Below are 13,746 nucleotides of genomic sequence, written 5' to 3'. Positions count from 1 at the left end.
CAAGGCCTGGCTATTTTAGAGACAGGTTCTCGCTCTGGTTCAGGCTGGTCTCAAACCTGTGAGGTCTATTTGACCGACCTCTTGGGGTTACAGGACTGAGCCACCACGCCTGGCCTTCACACTTCACTCATCCATGGCACTGGTTTTACAAACCCACTCTTTAAAATACAGTACATTGGCTCAGTGCCCATAGCATAGTGGTTACGAAGCCAGCCACATACACTGAAGGTGGTGGGTTTGAACCTGGCCTGCGCCAGCTAACCAACAATGACACCTGCAACAAAAAACAGTCGGTGTGTGGTGGGTGCCTGTAATCCCAGCTACTTGCGAGGCTGAGGCAAGAGAATCGCTTGAGCCCAAGAGTTTGACATTGCTGTTAGCTGTGACTTTACTTAGGGTCACATAGTGACACTCTGTCTCAAAATATATATACAGTACATTGTTACCTTGATTAATCCATTTCTTAGAATGTATTCTGTGAGGGCAGGGCTTCTGTTTTGTCTCATTCATCTTTGTGTGCTCAGCACCTAGAATAGGGCTGATCATTGTAATAGCCTCTTAAGGAGTTAATTATACCCAGCCTGCCACTGAAGACTGGTCTGCAGCTCCCACTGCTCAGGCCACTGAATGGATAGGAACCACCACTGAGTGGTCTTAAGCTGTTCTCCCTCAAGCTCTTAAACAAGATGCAAATAAGGTTGACAGAAAACAAACATCAGTTTAAAAAAAAGGATAGCGTTTGGAGAGAAGTTGGTGGCAAGAAAGAAGGAAAGAAGGGAAGGAAGGAAAGGATGCGTGTGCTTGGATTAAATACCATCAGTTTGGTTATAAAGGGTAGCTCATTTTATTCATTTGCTGGTGACAGAATTCAATGGTTTACTCCCTCTTTCTTGGAACCTCTGATTTCTTGCTCCACTGGGCAACAGCGCTATGACTGGTCTGTTGTCCTATACAACTTCCCAGATTCAAGCTGCAATCGGAGGACAAAGCGTGGGCCAACTAGAGGACATCTTTTGCATTGCACTTAGAAGATGAGCTCACAGGTTGGAGCCATAGCCAGAGAGAGACCTGGTCTCTAAAAATAGCCGGGCATTGTGGCTGGTGCCTATAGGCCCAGCTCCTTGGGAGGCTGAGGTAAGAGAATAGCTTGAACTGAAGAGTCTGAAGTTGCTATGAGCTATGATGCCATGGCACTCTACCAAGGGTGACAAAGTGAGACTGTCTCAAAAAAACAAAAAAACAAACAAAAAACCCCCCCAGATGCTGCAGGGTTTTGTTTTGTTTACACAGCACCTCACCTGGAAGCAGAAGGCATGGAGGCAGACTCTTCACACAGTCCTTTCAGTCTCCCCCAAGGCCCAGAGAGACCAATGGCTCAATTCTGAGCCAAAATACCACTAGAATAGATTTCACTGTCCTCAAAGGTATATTGTACCTTAAATATGATGTTATTTTCATGTATTGCTTCATATATTTAGTTTTTTTTTTAAGATTCCCCACCAGAAAAAAAAAAAAAAAGAAATAGGAGTATAATTGGCACTTAGACAGATGGGAGATTAGGATATTGGGGCCCTGTGAAAAGAAAGGTTGGATGTGGTGATTCAGGCCTGTAAGCTCAGCACTTTGGGTGGGAGGTTGAGGTAGGAGGATCTCTTGAACTCAGGGGTTCAAAACCAGCCTTAGCAACATAGCAAGACCCCATCTCTATTTAAAAAAGGGGGGGGGAGGCAGCATCTGTGGCTCAAAGGGGTAGGGCGCCAGCCTCATATGCTGGAGGTGGCAGGTTCAAACACAGCCTCTGCCAAAAACTGCATTAAAAAAAAAAAGAAAGAAAGAAAGAAAAAGAAAAATTAGCTGGATGTGATGGATGGTCTGCTTCTATGTCTCAGCTACTTGGGAGGATGAGGCAGGAGGATCTTTGGAGCCCAAGAATACTGTGCAATGGGTTATGATGGCACCACTGTACTCTAGCCCTGGCAAGAGAGCAAGACCCTGTCAAAAAAGAGGGAGGAGCTTTGGGGTCACAGAAAGGAAAGGGGGGGGAGGACCACAGTTCCACATTCTTTTCTCAGGGATAGCTTGCTGGGTTGCAGAAATGGAAAGTTATGCAAAGTTTAAGAGAAGAAGAGGGAAGAGTTTGTATCTCCCTTAGAGTGCTGCAAATTCATGTGTGCATACTTCTAGGATTGGCAGGTCTTCTTCATCCAGATTCCCTCATAACTCCCTGGGGCAACTCTGGAAAACTCTGCCACACAAAGTGGGAGGATCAGATTAGTAGAGTTGGGCAAAACAGCCAGGAATGACAGTTCTCCAAATGAAATCACAGCACAACTGCATTTGGAAATTCTGGGGTGGGTCCAGCCACTATGTTTGGGAAGGTGGAAACTGACACCCGATGAATAATGTGGCTGGTCAGCTAGTTTGGAGCCAGAGGGGGCATTAGACCTTTAGCTTCTTAAGTCTTTTATGCTGCACAGTCCAGGCCTCAGTTGTAGGGAGGGTGGGTGTTTGGGTTGTTGTGGGTGGAGTAAGGCTTATAAGATGAGCTTTCACGTGCTCAAGTCCATTTTGGGCTATTTTCGTGTTATGTAGCGCTGGCTAGGCAGCGCGATCAGGAGACTCAGGCTGTCTCACAGCGTTAGTGTTTGAGCTGCTCTCCTGCTCAGCTTTCTTTCCTGAAAAATGAGCATGCTGAGCTTGAGAATCTCCCAAGGTTCAATTCTTAGATCACCAGTTCTCACCTGCGGGACTTTCAGCAGCATTTGTGCCAACTTGGCTGCGACCTTCTGTGTCCCCTGAGGCCTGGCGCAGGTACCGTGCGACATCACAGTGGCCTCGTTCTTCAGCCAGGTCCACGGGCAGGCGGCCCCAGACGTCGCGCACGTCTAGCTGGGCACCGGCCTGATGCAGAGCCATCAGCGTGTCCAGGAAGCCCTCCCGGGCCGCGTCGTGCACGGGCCGGGTGAGGGTGACGGGATCCGCGCGGTTGGGATCCGCTCCGTGAAGCAGCAGCAGTTCCGCCACTCGGATGCTGCCCATCATCATGACCTGCGGAGAGACCAGAGTGGTCAGGGCGAGGGTGGAGGCAGAAACCTTGGCAGAAACCTCGTTGTGAAGTTGCCACACTCAAAGCAGATGCCTGCACAAGCCACAGGCATCTTCCAGATACCGTCCACCTTCTTCAGTTTCCCTATCCACCCTATTTTCCAGTACACGTTGGGTGCCACTATATAGCTCAAACTTTTGCGGGGGCCAAGGGGCATCCGCGACGGGCGGAACACTGCACAGCAGAAAAGTGAGGAAGAAACTGGCTTTTACTGCAGCCTAATTTCCTCTACTCCCCGCCGCCTGCCATTTTGAGATGAAATTAGGTTAGGGCTGAAGATTTTGTTTAGTTCACTCTGTATACCGAGAACATGATAATTGTTAAAGTGAGAAAAAATTTACATAAACCTTAATTTTCTCAAAACTTTTAAGTGACTGTCAGCTTCCCGAAATGTTAAACTTCAATTTCCTTTTTATTGTTTTTTTTCCCCGTTATATATTGACATAAAGTTTTATATGTTTGTAGGGTATAGAGGGATCTTATGATTTTAAATAGAACGGGTAATGATTAAATCAAGCTAACTTATCATCTCAAATATTTGACTTTTTTTCTAATGAAAACATGTGATATTTACTCTTAGCGATGTTGAAAGGTTTAGTACTTAATTATTAGCTATATTCACCACACTGCGATAAATCTCAAAAAAAAAATCAAATGCATTCCTCCTAATTGAGGTGTTGTATCCTTTGATTGTCATCTCCATCCCCTAGCCTCTGGTAACCATCACTCTACTGTTTGCTTTTATTAATAAAGTTGTTTTAGATTTTATTTATGAGAGCAGGTGATATTTGTCTTTTTGCTTATTTCACTTAGCATAATGTCCTTCGATTCAAAAACTTCAATTTCTTTATGTGTAAAATGAGAAGGCTTATCTAATTAACCCTTAAATTCCTTTCTATGGTAGGCTGAATGATGCCCCCCCAGAATGTCTTAATCTTCAGAAGCTTTGAATACAATGGCAAAAGTGACTTTACAGATATGATTAAATTAAGGGTCTTGAGGGAGATTATCCTGGATTTTCAAGGTAGGTCCAACATAATCATAAGTGTTCTCGTAAGAGGGTTATATTCACAGAGAAGAAAGAAGAATGGAAGCAGGGGTCAGAAGGAAGATAGAGGGATGAGCCCAGAAATCTGATGGCTACTAGAAGCTGGAAAGGCAAGGATACAGCTTCTTCCTTAGAGTTTCCAAAAGGAATAGACCTTGTGGCTCCATTTTAGACTTCTGACTTTCAGAACTCTAAAACAATAATTTTATGTTTGTTCTAGCCATTAAATTTGTGATAACCTGTTACAATAGCAATAGGAAACTAAAACACTTCCCAAACTTATGATTTGAGAGTTCATTAAATGGGAAATGCTGACCTCTTTGGTTCTTAAATTACCTTTGAAACAAAGTGCTTCCCAAAGAGGAAGCTACACTTTCATAATGTGAGTGTTGCATGATTGTAATTGACAATTCCTTTTAGGACAAGATTATATCCTACATCCCTTTAGGATTTAGTTATATTAGCTCAGAGATACTGACAATATTAAGAGAAATGGTCAGCTGTTTGCTACAATCCTTCTGAACCCCCAGAGCAAACTGAATTGGTATGTGGTATACTAATATCCCTAGAAAGACAATGACCTGAGTTATAACAGAAAGAATACCTAAACAAGTTAAAAAAATCAAAATCATTAATAACAATTTTGCAATATATACAGACATGTGTCTTTTTATATTTTCAATAATAATTAGAAAATTTCCATGTAGAAATATTATATATTTCTGAAGAATTATTTCTATGTATTTCATATTTTGTGTGGTCATGTTAACTTTAATTCTCTAATTGTTGATGGTACAATGAATTTTGTAAGTTCAATATACAATGGATATTGTATATTTGTATCCATTGTATACATTTGTATCCATTGTATACAATGGATATTTGTATATTGAACTTAAAAATTAATAAAATAATGGTAAACATTAAAAAGAGGAATAACTTATTTTTAGTTACAGTCTATATTAAACACAATTTGTGTAAATCAAGAAACCATAATCAATATGGTTGAATCCTGCCCTGAGAAAGTGAAACTGACTTAGTTTTCAAAACACAAGGAGAACATACAAGTGAACCAGATTACAGGCACACACACAAAAAACTATAGTGTACTGTTCTGTGTATTTAAGGAAGTACTTCATCTTGGTTATAAAAATGGTGTTAAATGTTTTTCTTATATTTAATAACATAAAAAGCTGAAAAACAATCCACATAAAAATATTTAAATCATGATAGCAATTCAAAGCAAAAAGAAAATAAATCAAATGAAAATTTGTAGGTGCTCAAATCCACTTGAAAAAAAATTTAATTTGTGTGAGGGGTAGATGGCATTTGTCAGAAATGAGGAATTGAAATATCTAAAATATCTATCCCAAATAAGTTCAACTATATCAAGTAAGTTAAAAATAGCAAAAGTAATATTAAATATTCCCCCTAAATAGTTCCTAAATTCACAACTTTCTCTCAGGCGAAATCACACAATGTTTTTCTTCATATATGTTCACCTTTATTTCCTAAGTTCTTATAACAAGCATATATTTGCCCTACACAGGTAAAATAAAAATAAACACAGTATGTAGGTGCTTCTGAATAATTTCAATTGATATTTATTCCAACATAACCGGGAAGGAGATTTCACGGAAATCCCTCCTAACAAAGAAGATGTGAAGCTTCATTTAGGGATCTGTGAGTTTGTGGCTAAGTAGCCCCAGCAAATCGTACATTTCTTTAAAACCGGTCTTATAGCTGATAAAGAGCATACCTCGATTAATGAAAATATGCTCCCCCCTCCAAGATCTTCACAGCATTCTAAAGATCTCACTTCCCTCCCCTTGCATGCCTCCTCAGTCCTGCCCAGTCTTCCCGAGCCCCCAGGGCGTCGCCTGAAGGATTACAAACCCCTCCGAAAACTCCCAGGGAAGCCTCCCCTTTTGCCAGAATCGAAGCTCGACCTGTTTCTGACGCCCCTGCAAACGCAGTCCTCCAGGGTCGCTCGCCCCCTCTTCTTTCGCAGCAGAACCGCTATCTACCTGAATCGGGGTCCGACCTTGACGGTTCGGCGCGTTGGGAGGCGCCCCCGCCTCGAGCAGCGCCCGCACCTCCTCCGCCCGACCCAGGGCCGAGGCCGTGCTCAGCCAGTCGGCAGTGGGCTCCATTCTGCTCGCGGCTGCTCGCTCCTCGCGCTTTCCCTTCCCCCGCCGCTTGCTCCCTCCGCTTTCGCCCCCTCCTGCTGTTCCGCGTCACCGGAGCTGGCTCGCTGCTCTTTTCCCTCCTCCACCGTTAGCTCCTCCCGCTTTCCCCAACTCCCCCGCCGTCTGGGGCAGGCAGCCTGCCCCACCCTGTAGCGACTAGCCCGCCAGGGCCTCAACTTTCTCCTCTGGGGGGCAGGTTAAGAGGCCCCCGATTCTAAGCCTCAACTCCTCCTGTGCCACCGGCAGGTCTTTCCACTGCAAGAGGGAGCTGTTCACATGTTCTCCTAGGAGGTCCCATTCTCTCCGAATTTGCTGCGAATGGGACACCCTGAAGTTGGCACACTCGGGGCTCTCCTGGGGGTACCGGCCGGAAGCCACTCTCTCCCGGAGCAGCGCGAGCGCAGGGAGCGGGGCGCCCTGGGCCACTCCCCCTCTCCCCACCCACAGCTCGGCTCCTCCTCCTCCCTCCCTACCGCTGAACTTGAGCAAAGGCACAAAAAGAGCTTGTCTGATTGGCAGTTTGCTCCTCCATCGCCCCTGCCCCTCACACTCGTAAAACGGACGTGGGGGGAGGGTATCTCAGGCACGTGGCATACTTGATTTAAGCCGCTCAGAAAAAATGAGGTCTACTTAATATGGACGGGGAAGAATTCAGCCTGTAAGCAGACTGGAACGTGGAGAGGGAATCTTTGGAAGGACAGACTCTAGTCTTAACGAGTTCTTAGACCAGAAGAAGTCCTGAACGTTGGAGGCAAAGTTGCACAGTGATTCAGAGACCAGGTTCACACACTGTTCCGGGTCTCCTTTTCAACTCGCTACACTTTTCTTTCCTACTGAAAATATCTTACATTTTTCTTAGTTATAAAGGCGGGCAGGTTGTAAGAGTGATCCCTGCCTTATAGGACGGTTGTAAGTTTAAATGAATCAATGTATACATAAACACCAAGAACAGTACCATAGACTCTAAACTATTACTTGTTAGCTATTAAATTATTCATTTTGAGAATTCTCTTGGAAGGCACAGAAATAAAATGGTTTGGATGGAATTACCACTATTACATAAAAAGAAAGACCAGGAAGACCTTAAACACTTGAAAAGATGATAGGTTACCACCCTTACACATAATGAAAAGTTAAACAAAACTAAAAAGTACAACAAAGTAATAAAAGTATATTATTTTAAAATAATATTGAAAGTATAATATAGAAGTATAATAATATGTGACTATTACATATATAATATATATACTACATCTTTTAAAATTGGGTCACTCAAACTTTGCTGATGCTTTAGGTGCATGCTTAATCCAGGATAATCCAGGGATGTTTAAAAGTTATGTTTCAATCCCTGGTTGACTTATTGTATAGACCCAGAATACCTTCTTTTACTTTCATAGTTGCTGTTCCATTATCACAATACGCAATTTTAAAATGATGCCAGTGAAGACACCTTGGGCATGTCAATCTATTACAAAAATCTACAAGGCATCACTCTGCCATCTATATTTTCCTCATGTACCTCTCAATTACCTGGGTAGAAATGGTAAGAAAAATTCAAACTGTGTATAAAGAACATAAAATTATTTTAATTTAGCTTAAAATATTTTATCTTATGCTATTTTAAATTATCTTATTTTATGATGGGAGAGGTTATGGTTTCCATCACTAAAATAATGGTTCTTAATCTTGGAAATAGGAGTGTAGGGAGGTGGGAAAAGCAGGTTTATTTAAGAGCAGGTTGAAAGCTATAAACCCTCTCCTCAAAAAAGAAAAGTCTGTAACAATTTTTTTTTTTTTAAACAAAATGGTGTGCTCATGTGCACAAATATTTCTAAATAAAATTTTCAGGGAATTCAGAGATTGCTCTGGAATTCAATTATGGATTCCTACATCAAGAATTCTTTAAGGTAAGGTGCAGTGGCTCATGCCAGTAATCCTAGCATTTTGGGAGGACTGCTTGAGCCCAGGAGTGCTAGGTTGCTATGATCACTGTACCCCAGCCAGGGTGATAAGAGCGAGACCCTGTCTCAAAGAAAAACAAAACAAAAATGAATGCTCTTAGACTTTCTGCAATATTTTGAGCTTTTGGTGACAGAAATGGGAGATGGAATCCCACAAAAACAATCTCTGGATGTGTTATAAAGATGTGGAAGTTGGCTGCTGTGCAAATATCAAGAGTAGAGAAAAGTTTTACATATGCATAGAGTATACTCAAGTATTTGCAGTAGAGCTCCAGGAGCATTATGGCATCCTTGGGTGGGGTACCTTTGTTCTAGAAATTGGCTCCATTATCAATTATAAATCTTGTGTAAAGAAATAGTTTATAATAATGTGAAAACTTTTCCATTAAAGAACCAGCATATTTCCACTTTACTCACACCTATGAGGTCAGAGCTGAGGGGCAAAATCCCAGAAGCATTAAAATATAAAGCCCAAGATCCTGGAGCTGAGCCAACTTCAGATTTTCCCATGTGTAAAATGGGATCATAATGTATTTCATGGGCTTATAAAAGCAATGTATGTTAAAAACTTTTTAAAATTCTGAAGTTCATTGGTGGTGTTATTATCACCCCCATAATTACTTTTCTTCATCCCTGAGAATGCCATGTTTTTTAGGTTTGTGCTGCCTTGGCAATTTTGAAAATCTATATGATGAAATTTAAATGTCTCAATTCTGATCAATCTTTTAAGAAAAAATTATATCACTTATTCATTCAAAAGCTCAGAGGATAAGGATAGGCATGGTGGGAGTGGGAGGGGGCTGGTTAAAGGTAAGATCTTGCTGGAGAGCCAGTCCAGCTGGACTGGTTACTTACATCTCTGGCCTCCATTTTCTCACTTGTATGACTGGAACAACAACAGTACCTACCTCAAACAGTTGTTTGGGGGATTAAATTACGAGGCATCACATGTCAAAAAGAAGAACAAAATGAAGCCAAAGATGACACAAGAAAATGAAAAGGGAACCGAGGCAATTGTAGTAGCTTAGGCAAAGCCTTTCTGGATGCTGAGTGATGATTCCAGTCTTGAGGAAAGATGTAAAAGTATAAAGATGGAAAAGAGGAAGAAAGATGTCCCAGGAAGAGAACGTGCAGAAGCATAGGAGTTTATGAAAACTGAATGTAATTCACTGAAACACATGGAGAAAACCTGGAAAAATGAACTTCTGAAAGATGTGGAGAAAGAGCCCATGAAAGCCTGCTTAGATAGTCAGAAGGAAAACCAGGAATGAATGGGATGGCAAGAAGTGGGGACGTTGTGTGTAGACTACTCTTTCATAACTCTTCATAACTCAGTGGTGATAGTTCAAGGACAAGTATGGTGAAGCAAGGGGAGTGGAAAGTGCGAAAGGCCTGAGCACACACATATCTTGGAAGGGAAAGCTCCAGGTGAAAAGAAGAGACAATTAGAAGAGGGGGAAAACAACATAAACACACAGGTAAGATAGGGTATTTCTGAGAACTAGAAGTTCGTAAAAGGTCAGGAAAAAATGGAATCCAAGACACAAGATAGTTATATATAGCAGAACCTCCATAGTTGACCACCTCCTCACATTAACCAACTCCTTAAATTGACTTAGACATGGTCATAGACCAGACATGCACCACGTGTACATGTCAGTACAGTAGGCCTAGTTCCTTATGTTGATCACCTCCATATGTTGACCAGTTTGTCTCAGTCCCTTGGATATTACAGAGGTTCTACTGTATTTGCACACTGGAGATATAGGTAAATTTGAAGACAGAAAAGATCAGTCAGAGCAGGGAGGAAGTTAGGCATTTTCTTCCATGATTCAGAAGGCCAGCTTGTTTGCAGAGTGAGGATAAGATGGTGGGTTCAGGACACTGAGAATGTAAAGGTTTTGAACACTTCTTATGAGGAAGACAGGACAGACGTGAGTAGGATGCAGAGAGAGAAGCCTGTAGGGATACCTGACCCCTTTCTATAAACTAAGGAAAACTTGCAATGGTGCTGTTACTCCAGGACCCTACAAATCAAGTAGTAATAATACTAGATCTGGTTATTAATTCAACACATTATCAAAAAGACACAAATCTATTTAAGAAGGTAGTGTTCTTCTTTTCTTCCTTTTTTGATACAGAGTCTCACCATATCACTCTTGGTAGAGTGCTATGGTGTCACAGCTCATAGCAACCTCAAACTCTTGGGCTTAAGTGATTCTCTTGCCTCAGCCTCCCAAGTAGCTGGGACTACAAGATCGTTTTGCTAGGAAAATAAAAGGAGTTGGCTTGGTGTCTGTAGCTCAGCCGTTAGGGCGCCAGCCACATACACCAGAGCTGGCAGGTTCAAATCCAGCCTGGGCCTGCCAAACAACAATGACACCCATAAACAAAAAAATAGTGGGGTGTTGTGGTGGGTGCCTGTAGTCCAAGTTACTTGGGAGGCTGACGCAAGAGAATCTCTTGAACCCAAGAGTTTGAGGTTGCTGTGAGTTGTGATGACACAGCATTCTACTGAGGGTGACATAGTGAGACTTTGTCTCAAAAAGAAAAAAAAAAGAAAAAAAGAAAAGAAAAGGAGTTGGAGCAACAGCTCTCAAATGGGAGCAAGTGACAATTCTGATTCATCTAAAGAGCTGTTTTTTGACTGTAAAATCCTTTGAGATGATTTTTAGCTTCTATGTTTGTAATTTTTGAAATGATCTATATCTTGTGCTGTCCTTTATGCTTAATGAGATTATTACATCAAGTGAGACAGTGCACACAGAGTAAAACAAAAGCTGTTTTTAAAAACATATACATATAATTCTTTTCTTTTCTTTCTTTCTTTCTTTTTTTTTTGTAGAGACAAAGTCTCTGTTGCCCCAGGCTGGCACACCATGGCATTAGCTTGGCTCACAACAACCTCAAACTCCTAGGCTCAAGCCTAGGAGCTCCCAAGTAGCTGAGACTACAAGTGCTCACCACAATGCCTGGCTACTTTTTTCTATTTTCAGTGTAGACAGGGTCTCATTCTTGCTCAAACTGGTCTTAAACTACTGAGCTTAAGGGATCCTACTACCTGGACTTGCCAGAATGTTTGGATTATAGGCATGAGCCACCATTCCTGGTCCACATATACTTCATCATTCTCAATATTAACATTGTTATTAAAGACAATTGTCTAAAATATATTTTGAGGTTTTAAAAATAAAATATACATAGAATATCTCTGAAAAGATACAGAAAACACTGTTAGCTGTGGGGCAAGGAAATGAAGAAATGGGATGGACATGATATTGACTTCACATTCTGTAATTTGTATTATTTGAATTTTGTACTATGCACATAGATTTTCTAATGAATAACAAAAATAATAGACAAATGAATTAATGGTTTTAGAGTTATCATTCTTACCTTTATTTGACCAAAAGTACCTACAACATATCAGGGAGTTGGCTAGAAGTTGTGGATATTAAAAAAGTGATTTTTTTTTTTTTTTTTTTTTTTTTTACAGACAGAGTCTCACTGTGTCACCCTCTGCAGAGTGCTGTGGCATAACAGCCCACAGCAACCTCCAGCTCTTGGGCTTAGGCTATTCTCTTGCCTCAGCCTCCAAAGTAGCTGGGACTACAGGCGCCTGCCTTTTTTTGGTTGCAGTTTGGCCAGGGCTGGGTTCGAACCCACCACCCTCAATATATGGGGCCCGCACCCTACTCACTGAGCCACAGGCGCTGCACAAGAAGGGATTCTTAATCAAGAGCATGTATTGGTAACAACCATCAGTATGTTTGCTTCTCTGGATAAAGAAAGTGGTTTTGAACTGGATGAGCTCTTGAGGGGAGTTTGCAGTCTAGGGAAGGAAGACTGGGGTGATGCATTCTGATAACTGAGGGGAGGGGGGAGGATGGGTGGAGGGAGGATGATTGGTGGGACCACACCTATGGTTCATCTTACAAGGGTACATGTGAATATTTCTAAATGTAGAATATAAATGTCTTAACACAATAACTAAGAAAATGACATGACGGCTATGCTAACCAGTTTGATGAACATATTTCAGATTGTATATAGTACCAGCACACTGTGCCCCATGACTGCATTAATATACACAGCTATGATTCAATTTTTTAAAAAAAGGAAAAAATAGAAAAAAGATGTATTTCAAAATCTGGAAGGGATCCCATAATTAAAAAGGGTTTCTAAGGAAATAGCTTATGAGAACAAGATATACACCCTGTAATGGAGCTAGGTTAAGCCTGTGTGAATGAGCTCTAGGGTAATATGCTAGGCGCAGTAGAGAACTGTTTGAAGACAAAGGCAATGGAAGAATCATTCTATGTACCCCCTTTAATTTAGAAAAGCAATAATATAAGGAAATTGGGATCTCAGGCCTAGCTCTGCTACCTACTTTGTTATCTTGAACAACTGATACATTTACCTGGTTACAATGTCCTCAGCTAAAAGTAGGCATAATAGCAAATGTGAAAAGAGAGATTGGCCCCCAAGGAGAAAAATGTGCTCTCAAGTTCCTCCTGGATAAGAAATCTGAGAGTTCAGTGGCCAGTGTGGGTGCTGAGAGTATATTAAATGGGTAAAAAGCATTTTCATAGGTAAAAATAGCAAGGAATTTAATTATTTATCTTTCACAAGGGGAAAAGGTAGCTTCAGCAAGAAAGGGAGACAGTTGAGCAGACCTCCAAACAGATTTGCTAAGAAAAGGCAACATGTCCTCAGAAATAGATATCTAGAAGCTTCAAAAGGGCAAATGTTTCTTTCTCTCTTTTACTATTCTCTGATTAAATTAAGCATAGTACAATTATTGTTTACTATAAGTAAGATGCTGTTTTTAGAGATTCTATGCTATTTCCACTCACTCAGAATTATTGTAAAATTTCTTTTTATGCTCAAGCAGGATCTTAGCAAGGAATGTAAAACTCAAAATGCCTTCATATATTATAGTCTTAAAGCATAATTATAGTTAAGTCACAATCTTTCAACCTTGTTTTCCAAAATGTTAACTGGGTATAGAATCTACAATATCCATTATCATCTTCCCAAGAACATTCTGAAGGTATCTTAAAAGTGTATTATTATATTTCTTATATAGCAGATGTTTTTTCCAAGTTGTGTGTAAAACAAATGTGATTTTAAATCTGGGTAAACAATTTACTATTAAAAATATCTCTAGAGTGGACTCATAAAATGAGGGATCTTGGCAGCTCATGAAAACAATCATTCCCTAACTTAACTATTTTGTAAAGGCCCCCTTTTGTATGTCAATAAGTTTCTTGTGGTGAATTACTTGACTCTACTTGTATCTATTTGGCCAGCTGAAGTAACTGATATTATATTATATGTATGATGTATATTTTATATAGCTCAGATGTCAAGAATTGGCCTCATCCTGAGGAAAGAAAAAGTCATAGGCATATAACTAGAGGAAACAAGCACACAGACAGA

General features: G+C 40.9%; 1 protein-coding gene across 2 annotated transcripts in view; it reads right to left on the bottom strand.

Moving 5' to 3' along the window:
* The window catches only part of LOC100943080 (cyclin-dependent kinase inhibitor 2A), a 27,484-nt gene that overhangs the window by 1,744 nt on the left and 11,994 nt on the right, over positions 1-13,746 (bottom strand). The window contains exons 1-2 of one of the 2 annotated variants that reach the window (XM_012813479.2): positions 6,182-6,316; positions 2,742-3,048 (exon numbers count right to left, since the gene is read on the bottom strand). In XM_012813479.2, coding sequence (XP_012668933.1) covers positions 2,742-3,048; positions 6,182-6,307 — 433 coding nt within the window. In that variant the 5' untranslated portion in view covers positions 6,308-6,316. Of the gene's footprint in view, positions 1-2,741; positions 3,049-6,181; positions 6,317-13,746 lie in introns of those variants that run through there. The other variant, XM_023508491.1, reaches the window with a different exon arrangement.

Source organism: Otolemur garnettii, unplaced genomic scaffold (assembly GCF_000181295.1).
Source record: "Otolemur garnettii isolate 467f Iridium unplaced genomic scaffold, OtoGar3 scaffold00006, whole genome shotgun sequence".
NCBI lineage: Eukaryota > Metazoa > Chordata > Mammalia > Primates > Galagidae > Otolemur > Otolemur garnettii.
This window is presented reverse-complemented; position numbering and strand designations above follow the sequence as displayed.